The sequence below is a fragment of the Phialemonium atrogriseum genome (genome assembly GCF_030411735.1).
Source record: "Phialemonium atrogriseum strain 8032-3 unplaced genomic scaffold QBC33scaffold_3, whole genome shotgun sequence".
Taxonomy (NCBI): domain Eukaryota; kingdom Fungi; phylum Ascomycota; class Sordariomycetes; order Cephalothecales; family Cephalothecaceae; genus Phialemonium; species Phialemonium atrogriseum.
In genome coordinates, this window is record NW_026848140.1 from 1,475,989 (window position 1) to 1,488,177 (window position 12,189).

The following is a 12,189-nucleotide window of genomic DNA, read 5'->3' on the forward strand; positions in this document are numbered from 1 at the left end:
GCAGGTTGAACGCGGCAGAGTTGATCTTTAAGCCGAATAGAGGGGATAAATCGTGTACCTGGGCCTTTGAAATCCCCACCCGCATTATTGGCAACACCCCCAACTTGTGTCCCTGTTTTGCCCAGGGCTCTCATCAATGGTATGTCGGTTGTTGTCGTTGAGTATACAGTTTAGTGATACAAGTGAAAGACCGGCGACGGGCGCCTTCTTCTCCATCCGCTGACTTCCCTTGCCTCCCATCCCCGGTCAAATAAGACCCATCATGAGCGCCAGCCCAGCCAGCCCTTTCCCACGCGGACGCCTAGTGCTGGCTCCATTCGATCGTGTTTAAATCAACTCCCTCCTGGACAAGTTCCCACAGGGGGCTCAGTTCCCGAAGGAATGATACACGCTCCTGAACGGCCTTCAGGACATAATCAATCTCCTGCTCTGTGGTGAATCGGCCAATGCCGAAACGAATGCTCGAATGAGCGCTCTCGTCGCTGTTGCCCAATGCCCGTAGCACGTAGCTGGGTTCCAGCGAGGCGGACGTGCAGGCGCTCCCAGATGACAGCGCAATATCCTTGAGCGCCATGAGAAGGGACTCTCCCTCAACATACGCAAAGGACACGTTGACGCAGCCGGGGTAGAAGTGCTCGGGATCGCCGTTCTGGTTGGTATGCTCCAGAGCCAGCAGCCCCTTGAGCAGCCTGTCGGACAGCGCCTTGATGCGCTTCGAGTCGTACTATTTTCATGGTTAGCCGACTGCCAGGCTAATCATATCTCTCGTAAAGCAACATGGGATAGTAAAACCAAGATCAGACGGGGTGCTGTGTATCAACATAACGGTCTCTGTCACAAGACATTCAGAAAGCCATGCATGTGTATAAAGCAGATCATCACGGAAGCAGGGATTGCAAAGATCGACAGGACTTACCGCCATATCCTCGTACGCAATGCGGCACGCCTCCCCGAAGCCCACTGCCAACGGAGGTGCTAGCGTGCCGCTCCTCAAGCCTCGTTCCTGACCTCCACCGCTAATAATGGGGTCTAACCTGACCCTGGGCCTTCTTCGGACGTAGCACGCCCCGGTACCCTTGGGGCCGTAGATCTTGTGAGACGAGATGGACATGAGGTCGATATTCAAGGCATTAACATCCATGGGAATCTTGCCGACGGCCTGTGCGGCATCGGTATGGAAGAAGACCTTCTTCTCCCGGCAAAGCTTGCCAATCTTCTCTAGCGGCTGGATAACGCCGATTTCGTTATTTACGGCCATGATGCTGACGAGGGCTGTGTCCGGCCGCATCGCCGCCTCAAGTTCTTGAAGATCGATCAAGCCCGTGCTCTGGACAGGCAGGTAGGTGACGTCGAATCCTTCGTCCTGCAAATGCCTGCAGCTGTCCAGGACACATTTATGTTCTGTCTGGCTGGTGATGATGTGCCGCTTCTTGCCGGATCTGCCGAAGAATCTGGCAACGCCTTTGATGCTCATGTTGTTACTCTCCGTGGCTCCACTGGTAAAGATGATTTCCTTCGGATCTGCTCCGATAAGCCTTGCAACATGTTCTCGTGCCTCCTCAACGGCCTTGTCCGTCTCCCATCCATATGCGTGGGTTCGGGAATGAGGGTTTCCATAGACACCAACGTAGTAAGGGAGCATGGCATCGAGAACTCGCGGATCAACAGGAGTTGTAGCCTGCATATCGAGATATATCGGCCGCTGACCCTCTTCCATCAGAGTAGCCTGCTTCAGAACGTCTGCATGTGAGTTAGTAAGCTAGTGGCTACAGATGGGGTGCGAGGGTAAACTCTTACCAGCCATGGGACTGACTTTTGCATTTGACCCATCTTGGGCGTTGAGCGATAAACCAGTTGTCTCAAAGTCCTTCTTGTCTAACCGTATAGCAGTCTCAACCTTAGCATCGGCCACCTGGGCGCTGTCTCTCCTCGTCGCGGTGACATAGCTCCGAGATGACGGCCGATATAACGGAGCTGTCGCCACTCGAGAAAGGCCGCGAACGCCTTGACGGGAAGATGGCTGGATAACTGATTTAGCTGCCAGGCGAGATGCCTGCCTCAACACTGACGAAGAAAGATTGGCCATGATGATGGCAACATGGAGGAACTAGATTTGGGGTTGTTGGTTCCGTGAGGAGGAGAGAAGTGTGGTCTTGGGTGGGCGATTTTTTTGTATTTCCGAACAGAAGTTGGGGTGCTCGGTCATAAGATTGTTCCGCCGCCCCACCCCGAGCTTCCATGCGATCCCCTGCGTTTGAATGTGTGGGAACCTAAACATGGAAATCATTGGACGGGCCGCGCATTACCCCACCTAGTGACGGCACCAAACAGGAGATCGCTGACGTTGTTTGTCTGGGCAGACTACGGATTGGAATTAGGTGCCACTGAACAGGGCCAGGGCCGGGAATTGCAACTATCACGACTTCACTCTTCACTTCGAACCTTGACCATTGCGCCGAGACCATATTAGCGATCCGAATCTATCAGCGCATACAGGCATCCCTTTGCAACAACATTCCGACGTTTCCGGACCCGACTTTCTAGGCGTGTGAATTCAGACCGGAGCTTGCGCCACACTAGCGAATCCAGTCACTGCGCCAAGCAGCCGGGCTCATTCAGAGCACCGCCACGAAGCAGTCGTCAGGGCCGAGTCCTTAAAGCTTGCTGTGAGCCGGCCTCTCCGGCCTCGCCTTTTTGAGACTTCCTGCGTCTCCTTTACGCAACCCGGCGCATTTCTCTGAACGGGCCATACCGCATCCCTCCGGACAGCAAAGGGCACGCCGTTTCCAAGACAATGAGCCTCCGAGGTTTCCAGAAGAGCGTCTTTCGAGTAGGTCCCGTCCCACCCCAGTCCAAGCTAACCCTGTCATGACGATAGGAGGAGGGAGCACTCAAGCTTACTGAACTCTCCGAAATCTACAGGCGCCGCAACAATTCAAGGCCAAGTTTAACATTGGCGAGCACACCAAAGATGCCGTGTATATCGACGCCGAGCGGAGGTTCGACGAGCTGGAGACGGAGACGAAGAAGCTCCACGACGAGAGCAAAAAGTACTTTGATGCTATCAACGGCATGCTCAGTCACCAGATCGAGTTCTCCCAGGCCATGACCGAGGTATACAAGCCCATCAGCGGCCGCGTGTCAGACCCGGACAGCCTCGTGGTAGAGGGTAACCCCGAGGGCATAAGGGCCTGCGAAGAGTACGAGGCCGTGGTGAAGGACCTCCAGGAGACGCTGGCGCCCGAGTTGGAAATGATCGAGAGTAGGGTGATCCGGCCAGCCAACGAGCTGCTGGACGTGGTCAAGGTGATCCGCAAGACGGCCGTCAAGCGCGAGCACAAGAAGCTGGACTACGACCGGCACCGCGCCGTGCTGAAGAAGCTGCAGGATAAGAAGGAGAGGTCGGCCAAGGACGAGAAGGCAATGTGGAAGGCCGAGAACGATGTCGAGCAGTCCACCCAGGAGTTCAACTACTTCAACGACCTCCTCAAGGAGGAGCTCCCGAGGCTCTTCGCCCTCGAGCGCGAGTTCATCCAGCCCCTGTTCCAATCCTTCTACTACATGCAGCTGAACATCTTCTATACCCTGCACGAGAAGATGCAACACTGCGATATAGGCTATTTCGACCTGACACTAGATGTTGAGGAGGCCTTTAACAAGAAGCGCGGCGACATCCAAGAGCAGACCGAGAAGCTCTCGATAGTCAAGTACAAGACCTCGGGCCAAAAGAAGCCTCCAAAGTACGGGCCGAAGCCATCGGCGCTCGAGGGGCCCAAGCCCGCGGGGCTGCTCACAGCGGGGCCTGCATCGTCCTCCCCGGCGACAGCCTCCGCGCCGAGGATAGGCTACCAGCGCAGCTCGGACGTCGTCGAGAACCCGCCCCCGCCATATTCCCCAGGCCTCGGCCCCGTGTCCCCGGCCCTGGGCGGCGGCAAGACGTCGTTAGCCGCCGCCGCCGCCGCAAAGTCGAAGCCGCCGCCGCCGAAGCCCAAGCCGAGCAGGCTCAGCGGGCTGCCGGCTGCCGAGACGGTGACGGCGCTGTACGACTACTCGGCGCAGGCGGAGGGGGACCTGAGCTTCCGGGCCGGAGACCTGATCGAGATCATCGCTCGCACGGCGAACGATAACGAGTGGTGGACGGGCAAATTGCAGGGAAGGCAGGGCCAGTTTCCAGGTAAGTTTTTTGGGGGTTACTTGACAGGCACGCGGCTTTGTTTAGTCTTGCCCCGAGGTTTGCAAAAGGGAGAGTTGCTAACTTAGTTGTCCCAAAGGTAACTATGTGAAACTGAACAGCTGATGGGGGGAGGGCACGAACAGCCAGCTACCTATTTTGTCGAGCATGGGAGGCGAGTCGCCGGGATCGGAAGACCGCATGCCATAGACGCATGGAAGGCGCCATGTTGGGAATTACGTACCAAGTTTTATGCTGGGCGGGTGGGGGGTCGGGATGCTTGTAAGGACGCCAATACAGGATCACGGACGGCGTAAACCTAGGATGGTCTAGAAGCGGGTGATTCACATGGTTTTGGGGGGGGGGTGTTACGGAGAGTGATGATACCTACAGCCATGGGTGGTTAACGCTAGCGAGTCTGGAGGGGGAAAGAAGGCCGAGCCGCGAGCGACAGGTGTTTTTAGAAATGGAGACGTTGAATATGCCTTTCAGCCGCCGGCCGATAGAGGAAAGGAGACAGAGTGCTTCGGTCAGTCTTCAATACGGCTGCAGACCTAACCCCCATACCCATACCAGGCCAGGATCAGCTTTCCGACCGAGCCAAGAGACGTGCAGAACTATGCCTACATTTATTACCCCACGACTTCCCAGCTCGTCTCCAACCAGGGGGATGATGGCGGCCATCACGGCATCGGTAGACGTTGATCCATGCAGTACTTGGCCTATGGCGGGTGTGCCTCGGCTAAATAACTGCATCTAGACTTAAATCTTGCAGGAGCTGTTCTTATCCCGAGCTTCCGCGGCCACTATCGCCAGCTAACTCTGCGTCGTGCAGGAGTATAATTTATCCATGTGTTTGTCGATGCCGGGATGGGCCGTTGGCGAGGTGGTCTAGCATGGGCGCGTACCTCGAACAGAGAGCGGTATCCAATGACGAGGACGATCAGAGCACATGCATGCGGTTTTTTGCCATATGTGCTGCTCAGTAGTCGGGCGTAAACAAAAAGAGGGGGTTGCCTCGACAAGTGAGGCTCTTGTTCAGTATTGAACGTGCTACATCTGCAGGAATGCATAACGAGGCTGCATAGCTCCATGGCTGCATGGCTGCATGGCTGCAACCCCTCCACCCCCCCGCACATCAGGGGTCTGTCTGAGCCTTGTGAAGTGAGCTGCCACCATGTTGATCATGAGACCTAATCGTCTCGCTGTGGGAAGGAAGTAGGGGATCGTGCCAGCACGGGATGAGGTTGAATTGGCAAACCCCAGGATTCCATAAACTTCACCACCAGGGGGTCCTCCTTAATCACATCTTCTCCCAATACTGTTTCTAGTTAGACATGCAGCTGTATTTCTATAAACTATCTATCTGAAATTTTATTACTCCTTGTTGTGTATGCTGTTTCCTTTCTTATCTCCCTCGAATAGCTTGTTAACCTGGTGGGGGTTCACCTTGATATCGCCCAACTTCCCCCCACGGATTGATGAAGTAAAACTCGGCTTCATTTGGCAAAGTGATAACCCCTACCGATGCTTTGATATAAGGCTGGTTTTTTTGTAGCCCACGTGCCATTGTGAGCTGTGTGTATGGGCCCCTCGGAAACATGTGTCGAGAGTGGCATTGTTGAAAGCCGGGAGTTTGCGGTCATGCTCTCTCCCTTCCTCTCTTCTCCCATGCCCGAAACCTGCTCCTCAGGGCGTCCAATAATAGCAGTGCCTGGGGTCCTGCGGCCACTCGGCCCCGCGGAGTGGCCACCAAACGGCCCCACGCCCTTGAGATAAATCCCTGGATCAAAACTGATGAGGACGAGTGCCTTCAGTCCTCCTTCCAATGTGCCGCCTGTGGCGTAAATCAAAGACCTTTCATCCCATTCTCCGTGTACATTGCCAGCGTAGCCTGGTGGGTTCAATACCCAGTGGAGATCGTCATGTTCTGGACAGTCTTTGGGCCAGTACTCGACTTCCATGTGTTCATACAGGTCCTCGATCTCCTGCCTTAACGTATAGGAATCGCCATACCGCTGCATAGAGGCCCTTAGGCGCCCTTGCCTCTCCCCCTCAATCCGAAGGCGCCGTGACCCTGCGCGGACTCGGATTCGCTGGGTGTTAGGTTCAGAGGCGTGGGGGTCATTGACCAAGTCGACAAATGCCTGCGGAAACGGGTGATAGGAGCGGATGAAGCACCTGCTGAGCGTGAACAAGACTGTCTTGGAGCCGTCATCACCTAGGTGCACTTCCTCGGCTTTCCGTTTGGGAGCGGCCATGTAATTTGGGTGGCTCTCTCTGTCGAGAAATCTGGCTAGTTGATCGTTCACCGGATAGAGACTTCCAGTACTTAGGCATTGCCCGCTGCCTCGTTCACCGTTCTCGTCTTCTCCTCCGCTGCCAAAGAGCAGCTTCTTGGTGTAATATGTTCTTGTCGCAGAACTGTGGCCGGACAGCCACTCCTTTCGCGACTCTATTATCTTGAGATCGCCCGAGCTCTCATCCTTGAAGAGTTTCATAAATGTCCACCTATCGTCAATCGGGCCTTCGGCATGCTGTCGTCTCCACATTTGTGGCTTCGGGGCCAATTCCAAGTGTTGGAGACTGGGCTGATCGATCGGAAATCGGAAGCAACAGTAATACGAAGTCCAGTCGATCTCGTCAACTTCAAAGCTAGTTTGGTTTGAAATCCCATAAAAGTAGCCGTCGAGGATCTCAAAACAGACTGTCGAGTCAAGGTCTGACCCCATTATGTCTGGGAGATGAAGTTTATCCTCGAACCACTTCTCTCGCTCGATATCAAATCCACGGAGGGCCCATCGCCTGAAGCCATCAGCTCCGAGCTCCGAGAAGGTCCCATAGTAGAGATACTTGTCGTTGTTTCGGACGAATATCTTGTGCTTCGATTCCACTCGATGCGCAGTAAGGATTCGGTATTTGAGGAGGTCAAAAGCAATAAGCCAGCGCGCTCGATCGGGGCTTCCATGGGTGTAAAGACAAGACACCACGTTGCAGGAATAATACAGCAGGCGAAACTTGTATTCCGTGTGCGGCCGAGCCACCCCGATAGCGGCGTCGAGGAGTTTTGGGATATTAACGACAGTCTCCTGATCTTCGGAATTGTGGATGTCCAAAATGCGCAGCTCAGTGCCACGCATGTGGCATAGCACACCATGCTCATATATCCAGGTTTCCGTAGTCGCCACGATGGCGGCGAGAAATGGGGACGCCGAAGATATTGCTTCCCTTCGCTTGACCAGTCGCCGCAGTGCCCTGGCAAACTTCCCGTCGTCCGATTTCAGCTGCACCTCGGAAGCTGAAGGCGAAGTGGCCTAGCCCTTGGTCAGTAACGATCATAATAACCCAGGGAGCAGTTTTCCGAGTGGAGCAAGTTACCTCGAGTACCGCTTTACAAATCCTGTCTTCAAGGGCCAAAAAGCGAAAGTGCTGGCACGTGGAACTGAGGTTGAAGACATCATATAAACTTAAGTGTCCCAGGACATACACCACGATCTCGTACGGTAGTTTTTGAATCGACATGGCGGGCGGATTTTCAGATAATTAAATCGACCGACATGAGGACGTAAGTTCAACAAAAAAATAGGATTCTATCGAGATTCGTTGGGAAACTCGAGTCGTTCCCACAGACCTATCTAAGGGTAGGCCGGGCTCTTATGTATCGGAAGACAAGGCTGCGTGCATACCTATCTTGAGGGATAATCTCCTAACAGCACTTTCCCCCCCGCCGACCACCATTGGATTAATTACACACCCCCATACTCACACTCCAGCCTCTAGTGCTGGAATGTCACCCAATGTGAAACTCAAACATCTCGGCCGGTTCGTTATGACTAGACGTCGAAAACACCTGGTCCCTGTATGATTCGCAGACTGCCTGTCGGACAGACATCCTTAAGGCTCCGGTTTCGATTCACGAGTTAGGAGTTGGGGGCACACAGATGGCCGCGAGGGTCAGCAGTGCGGGCATCAATGCGGCTCTGCCCCGAACGACTGTACATGGTAAAGTAGATTTGGGTGGAGACGTTGCATTTCCCCAAGGAATGGTTGGGCCTATCAAATCCAGTGCTTAAATTGTCATCCCAGTTCCATAGGAGCCCCCCAGCCCCTCCTACACATGCAATTATCCTCGGTGTCACACCTACCTACCCAATCTTCCCTCGTGTTGTGAACTTGAGGCTCTGCTGTCGTGCTCGCATTGCAACCTGTTTCCAGTCCTCACCGCCGGGTGGGGAAACCTACTGATTCCTTGGAGATGTCGCGTGCTCTACCTCCACGTGTATCCCCTACCTCTGACCTTGTCGATACGCTACAAGGTACCTAGGTTTGCATGCTGCTGATCCCCTCCACCTTCATCAAAACTAGGCTCACCTCGGGAAGCGCATGCGCTCCGCGCTTTGTGGTATTCAATTTTCCTTCATCGCCGGTTACCAGCGTCCCAAGACAAAGCTCTTCTCACGCCGAGGAAAACCCTGCTTCCCCTCTTCCTTGGCTGTCGGACCAAGTTCCGATTGCACCACCTCCCCATCGTCAACCCTTGGCAGCCAATCCCCCTCGTCGGCCAAGATCCGGCCCACGAGGCCTGCAGCCAACTGATCATCCTCCAGCTAATGCACCTAGGAGGTCCAGGCTATGGGCAGCAGCTACTGAGCCAGCGTGGAAGAGCCAGCCTCCCCAGTGGGAGAGCGCTTGGTTTCCATTACAGTTCCACCGTGGCAGCCGCGGAACAGTCGTCGCACCAACAAGGTGGCATGATGGTGGCGTCGTCAAATTGAAGCCCGAAGCCATACGAGAAACCAGGTTGGATCACGATCCTTAGTCGTCCCATTGCCGCCCAAATTCATAGGAGGCCAAGGATTTCCACACAAGTAACTAAAGCCAGCTTCCTCCATTCTGATCCATCATATTTTTTGCACCCAAGGACGAATAGGTCAAAATGCAGAGACCCTTCGATTGGTCGTGAACAGCAATTTTGCCGGATTGCTCGTGCGAATGGCAGGGTCGATACCCCCTGTCAATTGCTCTTCGGCTCCCTCTATTGTCAAGTTGCGAGCCTGTTCCTCGCAATGATGGGCTCTTTGCTGTATACAAAAAGAGGAAGAAGAAAAAAAGAATTGGGTGTTGCTGATGCCCGGAGCCGACTACAACCTACCTATACAGGCCAGATGTCGGATAAGTCCGTTTAAAGCCCGGAATGTGATGGACGGAATCCAAAATTAGCACGCACACAGAGGAGGTGAAAAGGCGATTATTCAGTGAAGGATCACGTTACATGAAGCTAAGGGGTGGCGACAGACACCAATCACAGAATTGTTAGTGAACCTTATCATCATGGATAGGTGCTGTATAAGCAGCCCCCTTTTTTCCCCCTGTGCCTCTCCCTGGCAACAAATCCGGAACGCTCTCTTTCTCCAACAAATTGTCAATTACCACCCAGTCTACTTTCTCCCAAGATGTCGGCAACCCAGGAACCCGCGATTGATCTGTTTGCCGCTTTCACCAGCGACAGGCTGCTCGAGATTCGCAGAGGCAAAATGAAGCCGCTGCAGGGCCTCACCGTGTTGTCTGGAATAGACAAGACTGTATGTGAAGACGCTGTGCGGATCGCATCTGGCGGCATCGAAGGCGACGAGCATGATTACACGTTTCATGGCGGCAGGGAAAAGGCAATTCATGGATGTGAGTGAGCCTTTTCCAACTCCTCTGTTTGGATCTGGAAGGGCGAGGAGCTGACCCTAGGTGCCCGAAGACTGCTCATCGCATTACCAAGCCTGGCGGAAGGAGTTTCCGGAGGCGGCCGAGAAATTCCGGCCCGGAGGCTTCGGGGAGAATTTCGTGACGGCTCATATGAATGAGCGCAACGTATGCATCGGTGATGTCGTGGCGGTCGGCGATGAGGTGGTGCTGCAGGTCAGCTTGCCGCGGCAGCCCTGCTTCAAGTTGAATCACCGCTTCCAGCTCAAGAACTTTGCGCCAAACACGTGGAAAACGAGCCGTACCGGCTGGTATTACCGGGTACTGAAGGAGGGAAGCGTGAGGGTGGGAGATGAGATCCGCCTGGTCGAGCGACCGAACCCGGCATGGACGATTGAGCGCGTGCAGGAGTACCTGCACCGCAACCAGGGCGATCTTGCCAAGAATGAGGAACTCGCTGCAATCGAGGAACTCGGCCAAGAGAGCCGTGGCACTTTCGTAAAGAGGGTGGCCAAGGCAAAATCCAAGGAAAAGAGGGCACAGAGTGGGGGAGGGGATGCAAAGTGGAAGGACTACAAGATTGTTGAGAGGACTCGGCAGACGCCGCGAATTGCTTCTTTTGTGCTCGAGGCAGTTGAGCATCAAGTCAATCCGGAGAGGCTAATGCCGGGAGCACATGCAAAGATTAAGCTGGGCAACGGGCTGACAAGGTGTTATTCCATCGTCGGTGGTGACATCAACAAGCTCGAGTTGGGCATTGCTTTGGGCGAGAACAGCAGAGGGGGCTCGAAATACCTGCACGAGACAGCCCAAGTCGGCCACATCCTTCAAGTCGGGTCGGTGACTGCAGCGGTGCCTATCGCCAGCGCGGCCAGCAACCATATATTCGTAACAGGCGGCGTCGGCATCACGGCCTTCTTAGCGCTAGTCGAAGCATACAAGCAGATCAACTACGGCTGCGTCATGCACTATGCGGTGCGCTCGTCAGACGAGATACCGTTCAAGGAGCGCCTAGACAGGCTGGGAGATAAAGTCCTGCTCTACGACAAGCAGAAGGGCCAACGGTTGGACATAGCAGCCATCATTGCCGGTATGCCTTGGAATTCCCACCTGTACTTTTGCGGCCCAAAGCGCCTGATGGAGGAGGCCTCACGCGAGGTAAAGGCGAAGGGTATTTCGGAAAGCGAAGTGCATTTCGAGTCCTTCGAGGCGGATATCTCGGGTGATCCGTTCGAGGTCGTCGTGGCCAACAGAGAACATGCCGCCCTGAAGGTAGGTGGGGAAGAGACGCTACTGGCAGTCCTGCAGGAGCACTTTGATGGTATCCAGTCTTCTTGCGAGGTCGGCAACTGTGGGACTTGCAAGGTCACTGTCAAAGAAGGCTGCGTCGAGCACCGCGGAACTGCACTCGTGCAGGAGGAGAAGGCCACATCCATGCTGTCCTGCGTGAGCCGAGGGCTGGGGCGTATTGTGATCGACATCTGACGGGGTCCCTTTATATATAGGAATCTAACGTCGCCGGCTAGAGGCCTGCATGTCTGCATGCTGGCACGGTGCAGAAGGGGGGCGTCTATCTATGATTGGCGAGGCCAATCTAGACGCCCGATTGGGTGGCCATCCCGGCCGCACACCTTCCTTCATAAGCCAAATACCTATATCAACACAGCGGCTGCTCAACCGCCTCGTTTCTAAAGCCTGGTCGCACACATTCTTCTGCCGGTGTTGCAGCGTTCTTGATTTGCTTCCGGCAAGCACACCAAATAGCGGAGCTCCACGTCGTTGTCCTCTAACCTAGACTCGTAAGTCGGACACACAAAAGCCCTCAGCCCAGCCCATGCACGATGTAACGCCTGCCTGCCTCCACCACCGCCGCCAACCGGCAAGTATCCGGCGGGGATAGAATCGGCGCTCAGATAGCCGGATGTGTAGCTATAACCCGCGGCTCTGAATATTCGCGTTGGCCGTCTTCAATTGTTAACAACCCCTTTTCAACCATACTTCGCAAGCCTATTAACGGATTAGGTGCCAAGACTGAGGTCGGATGGATGGGAAACCCTCCTTGCTCCCTGGAAGGCCCAAGTCTTGAGTCGGGGATGATGTAATGTTTTACTTCGGTAGATTGTGGTAGGCTGAATCATCTTGTCGGTTTACAGCCAGACTCACTCCTAGGCTACTTACTAGGAGCTTGGCCCTGACCTCCGAGTCGAATCGAGACCGCCGTCCTGGCTCGTGACGTATTGGCTGGATATATTGCTGGAAGGATTTAAGACAATCACTGAGGTCTAGCTTCCTTATTGCCGATCAACGTCAGCACAAACAACTGA

The 12,189-nt window shown here is 54.6% G+C and overlaps 4 protein-coding genes across 4 annotated transcripts; 2 read left to right on the plus strand and 2 right to left on the minus strand.

Annotated features, from left to right (window-relative positions):
- Positions 1-71: 71 nt before the first annotated feature.
- On the minus strand, positions 72-2,178 carry QBC33DRAFT_237810 (putative cysteine desulfurase). Its single transcript, XM_060422890.1, has 3 exons — positions 1,798-2,178; positions 917-1,740; positions 72-724 (listed from the first exon to the last, which is right to left on the minus strand). The coding sequence occupies exons 1-3, from the start codon at positions 2,084-2,086 to the stop codon at positions 302-304; spliced, it is 1,536 nt and encodes a 511-aa protein (XP_060287451.1). The 5' UTR covers positions 2,087-2,178; the 3' UTR covers positions 72-301.
- A 339-nt stretch (positions 2,179-2,517) lies between these two features.
- Positions 2,518-4,467, plus strand: QBC33DRAFT_238012 (BAR domain-containing protein). Its single transcript, XM_060422891.1, has 3 exons — positions 2,518-2,830; positions 2,923-4,174; positions 4,272-4,467. The coding sequence occupies exons 1-3, from the start codon at positions 2,795-2,797 to the stop codon at positions 4,295-4,297; spliced, it is 1,314 nt and encodes a 437-aa protein (XP_060287452.1). The 5' UTR covers positions 2,518-2,794; the 3' UTR covers positions 4,298-4,467.
- A 1,042-nt stretch (positions 4,468-5,509) lies between these two features.
- Positions 5,510-8,189, minus strand: QBC33DRAFT_465904 (uncharacterized protein). Its single transcript, XM_060425144.1, has 2 exons — positions 7,550-8,189; positions 5,510-7,485 (listed from the first exon to the last, which is right to left on the minus strand). The coding sequence occupies exons 1-2, from the start codon at positions 7,691-7,693 to the stop codon at positions 5,671-5,673; spliced, it is 1,959 nt and encodes a 652-aa protein (XP_060287453.1). The 5' UTR covers positions 7,694-8,189; the 3' UTR covers positions 5,510-5,670.
- A 1,096-nt stretch (positions 8,190-9,285) lies between these two features.
- On the plus strand, positions 9,286-11,781 carry QBC33DRAFT_237610 (phenoxybenzoate dioxygenase subunit beta). Its single transcript, XM_060422888.1, has 2 exons — positions 9,286-9,850; positions 9,921-11,781. The coding sequence occupies exons 1-2, from the start codon at positions 9,625-9,627 to the stop codon at positions 11,348-11,350; spliced, it is 1,656 nt and encodes a 551-aa protein (XP_060287454.1). The 5' UTR covers positions 9,286-9,624; the 3' UTR covers positions 11,351-11,781.
- Positions 11,782-12,189: the final 408 nt, after the last annotated feature.